At 46.0% G+C, this 17,621-nt stretch overlaps 1 protein-coding gene across 1 annotated transcript in view; it reads right to left on the reverse strand.

The window, feature by feature from the left end:
* The window catches only part of LOC144138194 (uncharacterized), a 64,173-nt gene extending 53,682 nt beyond the window's left edge, over positions 1–10,491 (reverse strand). Inside the window, exon 1 of the mRNA XM_077670370.1 lies at positions 10,134–10,491. Within this exon, the coding sequence (XP_077526496.1) occupies positions 10,134–10,141 (8 nt within the window). The 5' untranslated portion in view covers positions 10,142–10,491. The remainder of the gene's footprint in view (positions 1–10,133) is intronic.
* Between the last annotated feature and the right edge of the window lie 7,130 nt (positions 10,492–17,621).

Raw genomic sequence — 17,621 nt, forward strand, 5'->3', positions numbered from 1 at the left:
ATAACTGAAGGGCAACCTTCTCTCACTGTTTTGTGGATATTTATTTTTGTAATCTCTCAGTGAAAAACTTTTCTCTCGTGTTCATTGAAGGCACGATTTCACGGTGAAAGCGGCTCTAGAAATTGAGAAATTTTAGCCTTGCTCTTTTTGTGTGCAGAGAATACGCGATCGGCATTCTACAGTCTCATAGGCTATTAACCCCATCTCCATACAATTTAGGGCAGTCGTTCTCTCGTCTCCCTCAGTAAAAAATACAAAGAAACTCCCTCAAATTAAACAGTTGTGCTTATTTTTATACTCAAGGGGCATGGTCTCCGAGGCACATCAAGAAATATGGCCTTGGACTGCACCTGTCGTTGCGGGAAACCGGCTTCGCGAAATGGCCTCCGCCGAAAGCAAGTTATTTCACTACACCCGGCCGTTACGGAGGCACCATAGACAATTGTCATCGGCTGCGTGCTGTTGACCATTTATCTCTCTCTCGATAGTGAAAGTGCAACCTCACGCTGTTCAACACTTTATATCCCTCAGCATTCCTTCGGGGCGGCCAAGCCTGGATTGCGTAACGTGCCGGAGTGTCGTATAAAAGGAACCCAATAGCGAACGCCGCTCTACACACCGAAAGCGGAGTCTAACGAGCACGCGCGCCCTCTGGCGACGAACGAGATAAACGGTTATTACTGTATAAAGGCGCCTTAGACCAGCTCCCCGGTGTAAATAACACACCTACGGCCCACCGCGGGTGCGCGGGTGCCGTGAATAAAACAACTGGGTGTACTCCTAGATGCGTTGGGTGGGTGATTGGCCGCCCCTAGAGTTCGGAGAGCATTAATGGCGCCCGCAGCCCTAGGGCGCAGTGTCGCCTGCTACGCGTCGTCTGCCGGGGGCCTAGGACAAACTTAGCCGTCGTCTGCTGCGAGTGGCCGCCTCGCCCTCGTCTATCCGAAAGCGAGCCGTTCATCAAACGGCTTCTTTACTTTCTTGTTTGCGGTTCTGGGTGTCTTCCAGAAGCATTCCGGGCAAACAGGGAGCAGCTTTCGAAGGGCATGCGGGGACCCTGATGAATGCCACGGCCTTTGGTCTATGCCGGCGGAATTCCGGGTTTGAGCCGGGATGTGTCTACGGCGAGACAGATGCACTGCTGCTGTGTGCAGACATGGTTTGCTCCTTGAGGTTTGTTTAGCAATGGCCCCGTCGGCGGCCTTTTTGCTCCAAAAGTGACTATTTAGCCTTATGTTTGAGTTACTTTCGCCGGGCAGAGCAGTGGCGCTCTCTGCCGGGTCATGAGCGCTGTAATACATCTTCTGACGACAAAGATATTGCCCTAAATGCTTGAAAGGGCGTACCTCGCATCACCTTTACCACCAGTAACTAAATTTTACAGACCATGCAGATTGCGTAGGACTTGAAGAAACTCCGCCTGGGAGGAGTACTGGTGTTCCCCAATTCCGACATTTTACATCGTTTAAGCATTGCCGTTGTAAATTTGTTGCAAAGGTACAAAAAGAACGGAATTTCGGGATCCAAACTCAACTTAAATAACCGAGAGTACCAACATTCTCTTAATTAAAAATCATGTTGGATTGGTTTAAGTGTTGCAAATATAGAATACACCATGTAAGGAACGCTGTCAGACATAGTCCAAAAAAAGCATACAACAAAGCAGATGTGGCCTCAAGAACAACAAAAACAAGATACAACAGCCGATAGCACGCTAGGAGGGAGAAAGTGGGCAAATGAATAGATTTGAGCAGAGCTCCATTGGATTCACCATGGGGGGAGCGGGAGGGGGAGGAGGAGAGCAGGAGGTGGTGGGTGATAGGGGAAGAGGAGAGTGCAAGAAGAGAGTGAGAGAGGAGAGTGCAAAGTGGCAGGACTGGCAGCAGACACAGGTGGCCGGAGGAAACCGCGCACAAGGCAATTTTAGGGTGGACGAACTGGCGAAAATCACACGTTGTGTACCCAGAGCGATGCCAAAGCAAAACAACTATTCCGTCCCAACCAGAATTCGCACCTGACCCTACACGTTATAGCAGCTTCAAGGTGTGGCATCGAGAACTAATCAGGAAGGCCCGTGCCCCACCATAACTTCATTTTGTTCGACGCGGAGCATCACTTCCGGAATATGGCGTGCAAGCATTAAAGCATCCCAACTCTCAACTCTCCCCAGTGCAGGGACACTCTGCAAGGAATCCGCCAAGGAAGTCCGAATCGAATGCGAGTCACTTGTCGGCAAACCTGTCGCCAGTTCTCCAAAGACGATTCATCAACGACGGAAGCAATTAATAAGGGACCACAAGTACCGAAAGGGCTGGAATCTCACGCCACCTTTTCAAACACTTCGACACCCGCTAGTGTCGGCTTTTCCGCCTTTAACGGCCAATGCGACTTCGAACAGAAGTGTAAGGAGGCTCTGAACGAGGTGAGAACCAAAACAGCCAAAGCTGTGCATCTGAAAGATCGGTTCACCGCACGTTTCTTCTGACGGAGTTATTTCGGCCAGCTGCTCCTACGGCGAAGACCTGTCCCTCGCGGAAAGAACGGGTACGACGGGCAAGTGTGGAATTAATCATTTAGCGGATGATTAGCGCGGCGGGCTTGGAAAGACGGGCGATGCCAGAAGAAAGCTCCCAGCACTGAGATTGTTATTAACGGCTCCGGGCGTTGCGAGGCAAATTAATTACTGTCGTCGCCAGGGTATGATGGCCGCTTCTTGCAGCGGGACAGATTTTTCGTGCCTGGTTTGCTCAGTATCGAGAGTTGATTGCCGCAGCAGCATTAACCCCGCTGTTGGTCCGCTGTATCTTTTCGTTCGCTGAGCTTTTTCTTCCGGGATTCTGCCCGTCGTCTGCTAACTCGGTATACGCTCTGCCGTTATCATCTGGGAAAGGAAGGGTGATGGCGCCCTCTTAGTTTCGTCTGCTGGGAGCGGTTCGGTGCCCCGGGCGCTCCGTCGCGGCATCTTGTTGATACATCTTGATAGTTTGGCTATTAACTCGAACTTTGCCGACGCCATTAGGGGTGTCAGAAAGAATTTTCCTGGCTTTTTGTTTCCTTGCTATTTCCTCATTCCTTTTGAACCGACAAGCTCACTGACCTTCCCATGCTGGGTTGGAGCCCGCGGGCAGTGCACTAACGAATAGCTTATTTACGTAGGTGTGAACGGGCAGACGTCGGTCTGCCTTTTACGATGAACTCGTCGGCACCGCGTGGGAAAAGTAATTACTTTTTTTCCTTGCGGTGAAAGCGATAGCTGGCGTGACTCGCAATACGGTGGATACTGACACTTTTTTTCGCCTTTGAATACTACCGCCGCAGGAATACTCATAAATCAATCTTTTCGCGTCTACTGAACGACATCTTTAACGCCCAAAATGGGTGTTTGTGTATAGAACCTGCTCGCTTCAGCTTGCCTTGTTCACACTTTGCGTTTACGTAATGTAAGTGCGAGTCCTACGTGCTCTGACGGAAATATCTGTACATACTGTTCTAACCGCAACTTTAAATTTATAAGATGCTCCGCAACGGTCGACCGAAGGGCTTAAATTTTCTTCAGATATGGTACGTACAGAATAAATGTAACTTGGATTTCCTCAGGTACGCTCTCGTCGGGTTCCACGCAATTCGCAGAAGCCTGGGGACGATGCAATAGTGTCCGTGAGACTATTTTCTAGATGGTTGTAGCATTTTCTTTTTCTGGAAGAGTTTTGCAGTGGCAAGCTGTTATGGGCTCAATTTTGGTGTACTTATCGTGACACTGAAAACAGCGATCCGCATTGGTAATTTCGGAGAGTCATATGGCAGTGATGTTGATATCACGTTCCTGACGACAGCGTGTTCCGTTTGCGGTCTCGGGACACTCAATCACTGCGTCATCCAATCTGTCCTTGTTTGAAATTCGCCGATTCATGTCGCGCCGCGGGATGTGCAAGGCATGTTCGCAAACACTTGCATCCAGCCTGTTCCAGCTCGTCTTGTTGCAACAGCAGCACAAGTGGTGTGCGCAATGGAATAGCGGCGTTGTGAGGTCATACGGGACGTCTACGTTCCATTTCCATTTTCATTTACTTCCACCTGCAAGGGCCGCGGACATTACATAACGGATTCAAAGCTTTTTCGTGTAAAATGTTTGAGCATGGCATGGTCTACATTAGCCTAATCGAAACTGTCATGGAATTGATGCAGTTTTATTATATGAGCCACATTTTTGTTCCTGGACTGCCACGTGCATTTCATGTTTCTCCGTTCCTATTCCACGCCTCGACACGTAGGCAAGTTCAGCACCAAGAAAAGGAGGTAAACGTTTAAATTTACGTTGTTCTTCACTGGCCCACGTGGAATATTTTCGCAGTTTTCAAATGCTCAACTATTTTTCTCTGCAATTAAAAACAAATTCATGAAAGCGTTGTGGCTCAAAAGTGAAAGATATCCGAATTGAAAAGGCGACGCATGTTACTGAATGCCCTTCCAGCTGCTGATGAATGCTGAATGCTGGCGTACTTTCGCATCGTAAAACAAAATGTTACATTGAGTAATACGCGGGCCTTAAAAATTATTATATTGCTCCCACTCCCCAAATTGCTACAGGCTATGGGGTACTAGAAAACATGGCTTCGTTCTCATAGAATTTCGCCCTGCTTCGTAGAAAGCAAAGAATCGGACCTCTTTATGTATGCATGTATAAAGCTTCATAGGTTAGCTTGCTGAATGGGAGAAGACAATTCAACAGTTCACACTTTCGCGTGGCTCTAGTTTCCATTTTGTTACGCCAAAATAAAAATTCTTGTCTCGACTCTGTTGACCATACTTTCATGCGCCCTGAAAAGAACCATCGAAATAGCTCCGTGGTGGCCACCTGAACGTGTGCAAGGTTGGATCACGAAGGCCAGGACGATGCAGAACAAGCACCGCCGAATTGAGGAAAGAAGAAAGCTGGGAAAGCTGGTCATTGCACAGGCTTTCCCGCAAAAATCGAAGATGGAACCATTCCAGACACGTTTAAGCGCGAAATCACAAATACAGAGCCCTGGGATATTTGAATCCACCACAATACGCTGAACGATGCATAAGAACCTACATTACGCCGCCGCCCGTCTTCTATCCGCGGACGGAGTGAAGAAAAAGAGAGTTCACGAAAGAAAATGTAGCCACTCCGGGCGCTCCAGCTTCTGCGAACTCTTTCACGCATTCAGGCCCATTTTCGCGCCCGACTGCTGGCGGGAGGCGCCTCCGGGTATGAATAAAACTAAGCGGCCAAAATCAGGCGTGAGCCAGGAGGTCAAAAGTTTCTTCACGCTTTCAGGAAGGCCCGGGCAGCAGCAGACAACGCGCGGGCAAACTGCAACGCATCAACGGAGTGTGGCACGCGGCGGCCGGAGGTGCGGCTACGCAGCCAACACAATCCGGAGACGATTACAGCGGCAGCGCATACGGTCGCCGAAGAAAGGGCGGGAAAGGAGGCAATCAAAAAATGAGCAGAAGATCCGAGCGGGCCGGGCCGGTGTACCGTTACAATGCCCGTGACCCGCTGTTGTCAATCAGCTTTTGCAAACGGTTTCTTGGTTTTGGGGAGGGCCGGATAACAACACCAAGATCAACATTGCGCCCCTTCGGCGAGCTCAGGCGTGCGAGGAAAAGGCGATGGCAAGGCGAAGCAGGCGATTGCGGCAGGAATAGCAGACGACAGGCGTTAGATGCGGCACGTAGATAGATGACGCTCGAGTAAGCAGACGGGAAGGGAACAACAACATGGCGGGAGCGATCAACGGAAGCATAAGAAAAAGCAAGGAAGCGGTGACTCTTTCTTTTTTACTCGTTTTTCTCAGGGTTCACGCGTAAACTCCTCGCATCACTTTAGCGCCGCCGTTGGGCAAAGAAGGAGGTATTTTTTGAGCGAGAGAGGCCTAACGGCTGTATATCTCACTATGCCAAAAAATCTTGCCCTGCCCCGTAGGATGAGGAACGTATTCGTGGGCGCGAGCGACGGAAATTCCGAAGCGGAAAGCAATAGAAATAAAAGTTAGGAGGTGAGGGAGCCTCGACGATACCTCGTTTTTTAGTGGCTGCACGCTGCCGTAACTTCGACAAGAACGGTGAGAAAACGGCTACTGCTAGGACAAGGTACTCGGAAGGGCGAGCTTTAGCGTAGGGTGTGCGTTCCGTTGCCCTAACGGTTTCCTGGATAGAAGGAACACGAAACGGCGCAGGAAATGATGCGCTTTCGTTGCTCGTCACGCCGTGAAAAAAAAAAAAAAAAGGAAACGGGCGGGACAATTGTCGTGCGACGCCTACTGGACTCGGTGAGAAGCGAGCGTTCATGCAGGGAAGAAACGCGTCACGAAGTCCGAATTTGGAAAGAATAAAAAGAGGTGGAGGTGCTAGGGGCATTAATGGAGGGCGAAGACAAAAGGTGGAAGCGCGGAACGGCCGTCTGAGGGCGCGGTCTTCGCACGGTAGCAGACGATATATCACCGGCCGCGGCCACGCGCTCACACACACACAGGTCGTCTGCGTATCACGGGACGCGCTGCGTCCTGTCTGGAATGGCCGCATCGCGCTTCAGTTCTTCCGACTTCTGTTCGCGCATGCGCTATGCGCGTCTTTGCACTTTGGTCGTTCGAAGATTCCGGTCTACGAAAGTTAAACTACGAGGTTTAATAAAGACGGACGCGGATATTTTGGTCTGTGCGTCTGCCTGTCTCTCAGTCACTCGATTGAGCCACCCGGCCAAAGAACAGGTGAAATAATCCTTAATTAAACACGAAGAGTATAAAGGCAAGACGTTTCGACAGTACTAAAACTGGTGGCAGGTCTTTTACATGACAACATTTTTACTCGCAAAGAAAACATCAGGTACATTTGAGGAATAAAATACGTTCCTAACAAAGAAAAGCAGCGTTCTTTCAACTAAAAATACATATCACCTTTGTTCTTACGGTAGCAAATAAAAACGCCACTTGCTATACATGGTGCCGCTGGGACGCAACATAAAAGCAAACAATGAAAGTAAACGTGCCAACTTGAGGTGTTTGAAGCACAATGGTAACAAACGTTCCGAAAAATGGCACGCGGGCAGCGGTACGCATAAAATTGAATTTGAATTCGGAAAACCCCATGGTATTCATCCTGAGAGTGTGGAGAGGGAAGGGAAAGAGCATAAATGGTTTGAGTGTGAGAGGGGAGATGGTATTACACGGAAGGAGCGGCAGCTATCACTTTTCGACGGCATTGGCAGTGGAAAAAGTAGATACGCAGCCAATTTCGACCCACCACACAAACTCAAAACGTTGCTGAAACCGACATGATGCGATTTTCAAGACGGCGTTCGCGAGCTGTTGGTGAGGTGATATGCTTAAACTAATTGCAGGATAAAGCGCTCAGGGGACTCAAAACCCAGGCTTTATCCGACAGAGAATACACTACAGGTAGAATTTTAAAGCAGGACTTTTGCCTACTCTTTTCCTTACAGGGCTGAGATATTTCCATTTGTTGTGTTTTATTCTTTATATTATCGACATGTGTGGCAACGTTTGCACAGGAATGAGCACAGTAGGCGGAGGATACAGTCAAAAAGGCAATATTCTGACGTAGTTAAGCACCCCGTGACGGCCCACGCCCTTTAGGAATAAAGTGGCACATAACGAAAAGTTAATTGAAAATTAAGAGCATGAGAAATACACTGGATTTTCCAACCTCTCGGTAAAAATTCTACTCAAAAACACAGCAACCCGAAAACGAGCAATGAAAACTGCGTTGACGAGGAGAGAGGTACACAGTATTTCCTTTGAATGTTACGGCGGTGCATTACTGCACATTGCAAAGTTTTGCTCTATTGCACTGAAGGTTATTCTTACTGCTGCTGCATCTAAATTTGCAGTATCATTCCCGCATTCGCAACTTTTAAAGGTTAGTTCTTGTACCCACTGTTTGCACGGGGTTTTTTGTTCGTGGAAGCATCGCTTACAAAAAGGCTACCGCAATCGCAGTTATTATTTTAAGTAGAAAAATGAATTTGCTAAACTTTACACTCTAGCCAAACACACCCATTTAAATAAATTATCTCTCTATTTGATTACACAGACAGCGCTAACTGAAATGCGGACGAACACTCAACACCGATCAGTCTCGACAGATTTCACTTGCACCCTCTGCTTCGCATTTCAACGCACAGAAGCGCAAAGTCAGCTCCAGCTAAAGCGTAGGCGGCGGAGTATACATTTCTCGCTCACGGCTTCCGCTCTTACAAAAAATTGTTGATACCTGCTCAAAACCCCGACAAACACTTTGTACTTTATAGCAAATGCTTGCAGACCGAACGAATAAATATATTGATGACTAGCGTACCAAGCGTGGAAGCTTTTCAATCTCCCAGCATTTGCGAACAAGAAACTGCTATACCTCCGGGCTTAGCATAGATTTTTTATGAAATCAAGTTTCAGGGATGCCTGACTCTCCCACGTTTGTTATTGGAGTGTAGACGGCGTGCAATTGTTTTGCAGGCACGTGGCTAATACCCACTGAAACATGTGTCGTCCCTTATTTCTCGCAGTATCGAAGCTGACTGTTATAAGTTGAATAAATTGATCGTTTCCTCTCTAAAGCGATAAGTCCTGTTTTTCAGATGCGCATATCCCGCACATTTACACGCTGAGGAATCTGGTACCGCGTCTTGATGGGCAGGGAGATTTTTTTCGTACAGCGGAGCTCCCGCACCGACACGCGTGGCTGAGCGCAGAAGAAAACTACGGAACATGCAGTCGTAGCCTCTTAAAGTAGCAAACCTGGTAAGAGTATACTTTAGGAAGGCTCCGTAGGGTGTCTTCCCCACAATGCTCCAGAATGACCAATCCAAGTGGCCTAGTGTGCAAATGATACGAATGACGTGGCCCCTCTTTGAATTTTATTAAAAAAAGGCACCTGCGCAGGAACATCGCGCCATGCAAAACGCCATTCACACCCAGCGTGTTGTCCTGGCGCACATGAGTTTTTTTTTAAGTCAAATATTATGTTGGTCTTCATCATTCGGTGAAATTTCACACTTGTTCACTGCAGCTGGTCATTTTGGAGCGCTGTGTTGAAGACTACGTGCTGGGACTTCTTAGAGTGTACTGCAAGCATCCATCACTTTTGTTTCTGCGTACTGAAGATGCAGGATTTTTCACACAAAACTTTATCTACGAAACCCGTAACGAAATACAATCTCTTTGATTTTAAGTGGCTCCTTCATAAATACGAACCATGACCCTAATTTTAACAGCGACCATTTAGAAGTGTAGAAGGCTCTCGATATCAAAAATGCCAGGCATAAAAAAACGCCTCATTTTTTTAGAGGGCATTTCCAATGCAAGGTCTAAAAACAGTCAAAGACGGATAAAAACGTTAAAAAAGGTTTCAACAAGACAGTTCCAGCTTTTCGTGTGGCTAGTATGAAAACCGAATGCCTATCCCCGAAGTCCCCATTCGCTGTTTTTTTTTTTTTTCTTCAACGGCCGCGAATTATTAGGTTCTTTTTTCTGACGAAACAGTTCACAGTGAGACGCCAGTTATAGTCATTGCTTAATTATCAGGAGACACTGAAGTGCTCCCTAACTTTCTGCGGCATAAAACAAAAACTGGCGATCTTATTACTTAATGACCAGCCTGTCGTTAGTGACATGGGTAAAAGCGAGATCGCCACGTCCTGGGGACGACATGGCTCCACACATCGTACGGATGTCCAGCAGAAGAATGCTACCCCACCCCGGCAAATCTTATTCCCGAACTACATATTCATCGGTAAATTCATTATAAAATCCGATTTATTAGTCTTGGGAACAGCGGTAGGCTACGGGCGAAATTATACTTCTAGAATTTCGCTAACGTTACTACCTCAGAAACTCGGTACAAGGCCTGTCACTGGTCGTGCCCGCTCGTAACGGCGACGACGATATAGCCATCCAGGGAACCCGATTGATGTCTCCGGAAACGGTCGTCACGAGATCTCCGCCCGAACGCACGGAAATCAAAGCAAGGGTCAAGGGAAGACGGCAGGGGGCGAATGCGTGCCACGGAACACAATGCTTGACCGTGCACGAGTAACCTACGGTGTCCTGACACAACAACAGAAAAATACATAACAGGCGGGGAGTTCTTACCTGAACATTTCGTGTACTTCTCCGGCTTGCCCGATTGGAGTAATTTTGCGCCGCGGAATTTGGGAGAAGTTGAGGAATAATGAACAGAAAAATGTAATAACTCCGCAGTCGGTCCTGCTTGGTCGTTGGTCGGGTCGAGCAGAAAGAACACCAGAACCGGTGTCCCAAAAAATCGAGCCGAGAACTCCCGCGTGTACACCACACACTCCCACCACGACGACGTCGAACCAACAAGCACCACGGACGGAGTAGAGCGGGCGAGGACCGGCGAGCTAGCCGCTACTCCCGGTGTGATGATGCGCTCGCGGAGCAGACGAGAAAACTTCTCGGAGCAGACGACGCGCGGAGCAGACGACGCGAAACACGCCGGCCGGTCCCTCCTCTCCCCTACCGAGCGATGCTCTTTCCTTCTTCTCCTCTCCCAACGTGATGCCACCTTTGCTGCTTTTCCGCCTGCGCTGACCAATCCGGTGGGCCAGTTGCTCGCTGTTGGGATGTTTTGATTGGTCCGCGCGAGCCGTGACGTAAGCAGGATTCGGCCCTCATTTTTGCTCCCGTTTTCTAAGTGGGATTCCTTCGTCAGCGTCTTGGAAGAACTAAAAATGAGTTTGACCATTTCGCTTTCACATACGACACGAACGGAGCGAAAGAATACTTCGTCCCGATGCGATGCAATGCGCGGCGTCATCGCACTGCAGTCTGGCTGATGCAGCGATGCACCAATGTCCGGCATTGCACGATCCGATGCCGAACATGATGCACTTCCAGTGAAAAGATCCCTTTATCGTGTGGTATGCTCTTAACTCGTTTTTTTTTTTTTTAGAAATTACTTGCCGCTGTAACTATTATGGTCCCCTGTCACTCATATTTTGAAAAATAAACATTACACATTCAGAGCGAAGAGTCAGGGATGTATAAAAGTGATTCAGATGAATAAGGATTGAATACTTTTATTACCCTTTCCGTATCACCCAGAGATAATTGAAGAGGGTGACGTAAAAGCCGTTAACCGCTGTTTGAGGGGACGTCAACCACCACATTCAAGTCACAGTATGGCTGAACCCACCCACACATATGTTACGATCATATTATAACCACGAAACTTAAATAAGGACGATATTTTCTACAACAATGACTCACAGGCAAAAAAAAACAAAGAAATAAAGACTCTAATTCATAAAATAATATAAACACGGGCCTGCTGGTTCTAGAACTTAACTTTAAAATTAGCGGCTTAAGTTCACTATAAGGGAAACTAGTTAGGGGATAGGCGTACCTATCATATTATAGCCACGAAACTTAAATAAGAACGATATTTGCTACAACAATGAGTCACAGGCAAAAAAACAAAGAAATAAAGACTCTAATCCATAAAATAATATAAACACGGGTCTGCTGGTTTTAGAACTTAACTTTAAAATTAACGGCTTCAGTGCAGTATAAGGGAAACTAGTTAGGAGATAGGCGTACCAGTGGCATCCGACGAAATTTTTTTCATTTAGGTTCGCTAATTCAGCCAACATGTATTTATTTTGTTTAAATTAAAGCAGAATTAGCGGAAAGCGTGCATCTGTATAAATTAAAAAAAACTCCAGCAGTGCTGAAATCACTAAATAGACGCAATGCCTCGGAAATCTGTAAGACGTTAGCCACAATGCGCAAAATGCTTTTTGTAAACTAAAAATAGCGTATTTATGATGGCTTCAGTTACAGCACGAATACTAAACGGCGATAGTTTCTATGAGCAGAAAACAATAATTAATTATACGCAGTTTAGTTCATGGAGGAACGTACGCGAGTGTTTCGGTTTAATCACCGGTACCCAAATAAGTTCCCCAGTTATAAATTCTACCTGTTCGTCCCCAACTTCGCTGTTTTCAAAATAAATATCGAGACCGCTTATTTTATATATAAATTCTACCTGTTCGTCCCAAACTTCGGTGTTTTCAAAATAAATATCGGGACCGCTTATTTTATATACAACTTTAATTTTAGTATCAGAGTTTCCAAGTGTGTGGGATAGGAAAATATGGCTTTTTTGGGGGTTGGAGATTATGAATTCTTTTCTATAAATTGAATTTTAGTAAGCTACATTTTGACCAAATATAAAGCTGGCTTAGAACCCTCTTAGCTTCATTGAGTAAGTTTGAATACAAATACGGGGACAAAAATGCTGGTAATCAGTCTATATTACTCATTTTGCAGTCCCGCGAATAATATTGTTTTGGTAATGTACAAAAATAATAGCAATGCTGAACACCAGAACATTTTTCGGTTGTAATAAAATTTCTATCACTGAGTGATACAAACGGTATCCTGCTCATGAGGTAGGATTTAAAAAAAACTCGAGTGTAAGTCCTCCAATGCCATAATTTTTTTTTCAATTTGTTCGATCAAAATGTTGCTGTTACAAAATCGAAGTGCAGAGTAAAATATACAAATATACTTGTGGTAGTACATTGACTTCAAAAAATTAAAGGACATATTTATCTGGTCCAAGGCGACAAGTTTATCAGGCCTACTTCAGCCATATTGTCAACCGTGATAACGTTTAACTAGTTGCAAGATGACGAGTTGAAAAATGGTGAGGAAGCAAATAACTGGAATTTTTTAGAATATAATTTAATGGCGCTAGTGGTTCATGTTGGTCATTGTATGTGCCCATGTTCTTTAGTGTAAAGTCCTATGGCGACGTCTTTAAACCGTTTCGCAAAGGCCAGCCATGATTGGACAGACGATTCTACTTCCTGTACAGCAGTCTTTATGCTAACACTTCTACAATGGAATTCCCCGACGACTTATGACAACGAATCATGCGTCTTCAGGTAGCTGGTGAACCTCACACTAAACGGAAATCAATATTATTTCCATAAAAAACTTCATTTTTTTATTCATTTTGCGACAATACCATTTGCAAGACAATTGTCTCGGGGCTGGATGTTTGCCTCGACTATTTTTTGCGCAGGTAAACTCACAAGAACTCCACCAAGTGATCTGTGTACAGCTGCGGTCTAAAAAAGCGCTGTAAAATATTCGTAATACCCATTACTTTGTACGGAAGGCTGTGTCTACTCAATGGTAACTAACATGCTGGATGGTTTCTAAAATACAATTAAATATCAGTCATCTGTCACATAAAGTTGCTCTGTGTGCTCACGCGATCATTCTAAGTATTTCCAATGCTTTGTTTCAATATTGTTCGGAATATTTTAACGTCCCCTATTCTCACTCCACTCTTATAGCAGGAGAACTCGCAGATGTTGACAAGCCCAGGGAATTCCCCGACGGCTTATGGCAACCAATCATGCGTCTTCAGGTAGCTGGTGTACCTCACAGTAACTAGAAATCAATGTTATTTGCATAAAAAACTTCATTTTTAAAATTCATTTTGCGAGAGTACCAAGAGCGTTGCAGTCTGACTAATAAGCCTACATGTGTTTCATCGTTATCTGCGATATATGAAGGATGTATGTCTCTGTTTTATGTTTTATACGAGCCTGGTAAATTAGGTAGGGTGGCTGTCTTTCGGGGAACCGTCTACATTTCTACCGAACACGCCCATGTGATGCTAGAACTGGGAATGTGCGAAAAGTATCTTCGCGAACCAGCATGTAGACTGCTGGGTTTCTTTATAATTGCTTCATGTTCAAAGCCAGATAAATTGAGAATTCGTAAGACATTGAACAGCCATAACCTCCGGTACGTTTATGAATAACATCTAATCCGGCCTTTGAAATAGGTCTTTAGTTTTTTAGGTTTTCATTTTTATTTTTCAGCAGGGGTTCGCATAAATTATCAGTTCCAGCAAACAATGCAAATCAAGTTTTTGCCTTGGATTACACTTGGTAACGCAGATGTGGTGCACCTAACATCTCCCAATAAATTTTGAACCTGTTCTGAAAACGCAACATTGCGTGCTTACCACGTGCACATACTTTTGTGGTGTTGCTCGTGAATATTTTTTCGAAACACGTTTGATTGCGTGTAAGACAGAAGGGGCTTGCTTTTAAATGCAGAGCATTTCTTAGCCTCGCCTCTTCCTGCGTCGGACGGCGTCCACAGCTCCGCGTCCGCAGCAGGTGCGCCTCTCCTCCTTCCCTCCTCTCCCTCAACAGCAGCTGGCGCGCGCATGCGTCGTAGTCAGCCCGTTCGCTCCGTCGCGGTCTCACCGTAACAGATGCGTGATAGCAGCGCGGTGGGGCGTGGAAGGGCGCGCGCTGCTTGCGCATGCGCGCTCTCCCCCCCGTACTGCTCTCCCTCTACTGCGTGCGCTGCAAATATAAAGCAGCTAGCGGTCGCTAGTTCTTCAGTCACTGCGTTGCTCCTTCCTTCCTTGGTTGACGCTCGCTCCACCCTAACGCGACTTTACTCTCCTCTCTCTACCCCAAACCAACACCAACGCAACTACGACCCAACTACCCACCCTAACGCGACTTTACGCGGCGTTAACGACCCCCAATGCTCTGCATTTACTCGTGTTCATTTCGCGGGAAGGCGCGGGAATTTTTTTTGAGTTCTCTGATCCAATGGTCACCCGTGTTGCAGCTATGTAGAGGATTGCCGAGAATTCTGGCATACCACGTTTCGTCATGATTTCATGTTGCTCCAATATTAACGTTATTGTCTCCTCTTCCATGCGGGCACTCCGCCTTCCATTGACACAGAGGACTTCCGTTTTTTCAGGCGCTAAGGTGAGTCAGAGTTTTGGAAGATTAACATCAGCTCATCTGTCAGTCTTTTTGCCGATGATTGTGTTATTTACAGAAAAATCACTAACAACAACGACGTCCAAATTCTGCAATCAGATTTTGACAGTATTTCAGATTGGTGTGAATTATGGAAAATGAAACTTAATATTAAAAAGTGTAAAAGCATGCGCATTTCAAGAGTTAACACTACACCTCCTGAATACTCACTAAACAATGTTTGTCTTGAAATGGTGCCGTCGTACAAATATTTAGGTGTTATAGTGTCTTCTAACTTATCATGGAAACCACACATAGAATATGTTGTAAGTAATGCCGACCGTATGTTAGGATATATTCGTAGGAACTTTAATTCTTCACCTAGCTCTTTGAAACTAATTCTCTATAAAACTTTGGTTCGTTAGAAATTGGAATATGCGGCTGCTGTTTGGCATCATGGCATTGCATCGCTCACCGACGAATTGGAGGCGGTTCAAAATCGTTCATGTCGCTTCATACTTTCAAATTATCATCGCATGTCCAGCGTCACCACAATGAAAACGACTTTGTCTCTACCGTTACTCGAGCACCGCAGGCAAATATCGCGTTTGTGCCTATTCCACAAAATATATCATGGGAATTCAATTCTTAGAGAGAGACTACTAACGAATCCATCGTACATGTCAGCGCGCGTTGATCATCGATACAAAGTAGGCATTCCATCTTGTCATACAAAGTGTTTTCACGACTCATTTATTCCGAGCACATCTGTTACATGGAACCAACTGCCACATGCAGTTGCCGAAATGTTGGACGTCGCTGCTTTTAGGCGTGCACTTTCCAGACTGTTTGAGTGAAAATGTGTGTGCCGTATGTTTTTTACTTTACCTGACTTGGGCAGTATTTACTTGTTTATTTAGCCTTCTCAGGTGAAGATCCGTTGTATTTGTATTGTCGCCAGCCAAATCTGTGCAATGTCGACTCTGTTGGAGTAAAGCTGTGTTATGAGTGTTTACGCCAACTTGTGCAACGCATGCTTCCTTATAACTATCGCAGTGTCTGCACTGTTTGTGTAAAAAGCTGTTGTTATATTTTTACTTGCTTTATATTCTTCCAATAATTTTGTTATCCCCCACTCCCCTCTGTAATGCCCTTGGGCCCTGAGGGTATGTGAATAAATAAATAAATTAGCACAGCCTGGAGCTCGGAGGCCATATCTTCACTATTCCCACTGCAGTCCTGGCCTCTGCCCAAATGGTGATGACGTCCGCATAAATTCTGCAGCGGACGCCAGTGCTGGTTTCATGTTCTCGGGCCACAGTAATCATGGCCACATCGAACAGCAGGGGGCCCAAAATTGAGTCCTGGGGTATACAACGATCGAGGTAGTATGTGACAGCCTGGTCACTGCTGGTGTTCCCAAGTCGAATTGGTCGGGCTTCCAGAAATCTGGCAGTCCAGTCGAAAGCTTATTGGCCAGGGTAAATCCAGGCCAAATTAGACAGAATGTCTTCATGCTTGACATTATCGAATGCATTCTTTATTTCGACGACCAGGATGTAGTCTGGTGGTCCTTTTCTTGAGTTTTGGTTCGGTACTCACAGAAGCAATTAGAGGATATTATGTGCTCCATGTTAGATCCAAATCGGGCCTGAGACAGGTGTAAGCCTGGTTTGCAGCATTCGATGTAGTGGGTTATCAATTTATGTCATTCTTTCCACAGGTTCGCATATGGTTCGTGTCAGTGATATGGGGTTTTTTTGGTATGAGGGATTGGAGTGATATATGCGGATATTGGTGACTTTTGTCGGGTATTTTTTCCGGTTTAGGTATCAGAATAATAATTGCAACACGCATGTGGTTCAGAACTATTTGAAAGGCTGCTCATTTACGATTTTCAGGAAAGCAGTCTCAGTGTCTTCGGATACGTTTCACAACATCTTCCAAGTGATAACGTCATGTCCCGGTGCTGAGTCACTTCTACCATGCTTCAGGGTGGCATGACGTCCTCCCAGAGTAAAGGGGGAATCTAATTCTGGGGTTTTAGACTCGAACTCGAGGGTTTCGATGGCAGCTGGCAGCGTGAGGCTGGCGTGAGGAAAAGAAGATTTAATAATTTCCTCATTGAGATTGTCGGTGTCTTGGCGGAGAGTAAGTTTCCAGCGGGGTAGGACTGTTGCTTTTAGCATTTTGCGAAGGTTGCCCCAGAGCTGCTTCATGCCTGAGGATTTGATATACTTGTTCCACTGGTCCTGTACTGATGTGTGCGCTTACTAGCTTTCTTACGCAGAGCTAGCATCCGGGAGTCGGCAAGTGCCTTGTCTTCTTCGCCAACTGTTTATTCAGTTGCAGAGATTAGATTGCTTCGCATAACCTGAACGAACTATTCAATGATATCGAAGTGGGCTCCTATGCCATCTCGGAAGTGAGACCAGTTTACAGCTCGGATGGTTGTACCCTGTTCGCGAATTTTTTTATTGGCGGTAACAATAATGGGATAGTGAACAATGTGCCCAATGTTGTAGAATGTGTCTCCCAATGCTTCACAGCTTTCAGGAAGAAAATGGTCAAGTCGGGTTTAGTGTCGGCTTGTTTCGCATGGAGCCCTGCTCGGGTGTGTACTCCACTTGTGTTGTAGGTATGAAGCGGTAATAGCTCCAGTTGATCAACCAGGAGGAGTCCTCTCGAGTCAGTTGTGGCGTTTCCCCGGATACTATGCTTGGCGTTAGAGCCTCCGCCTATGAAGATCTGGGTGCCACTGGCTTCGTGCGCTAATTTTGGTATCCAGCTTTAATCGTCCTGG

Source organism: Haemaphysalis longicornis, unplaced genomic scaffold (assembly GCF_048455015.1).
Source record: "Haemaphysalis longicornis isolate Haplotype H1 unplaced genomic scaffold, Haemaphysalis longicornis Haplotype H1 scaffold_5, whole genome shotgun sequence".
Lineage (NCBI taxonomy): Eukaryota > Metazoa > Arthropoda > Arachnida > Ixodida > Ixodidae > Haemaphysalis > Haemaphysalis longicornis.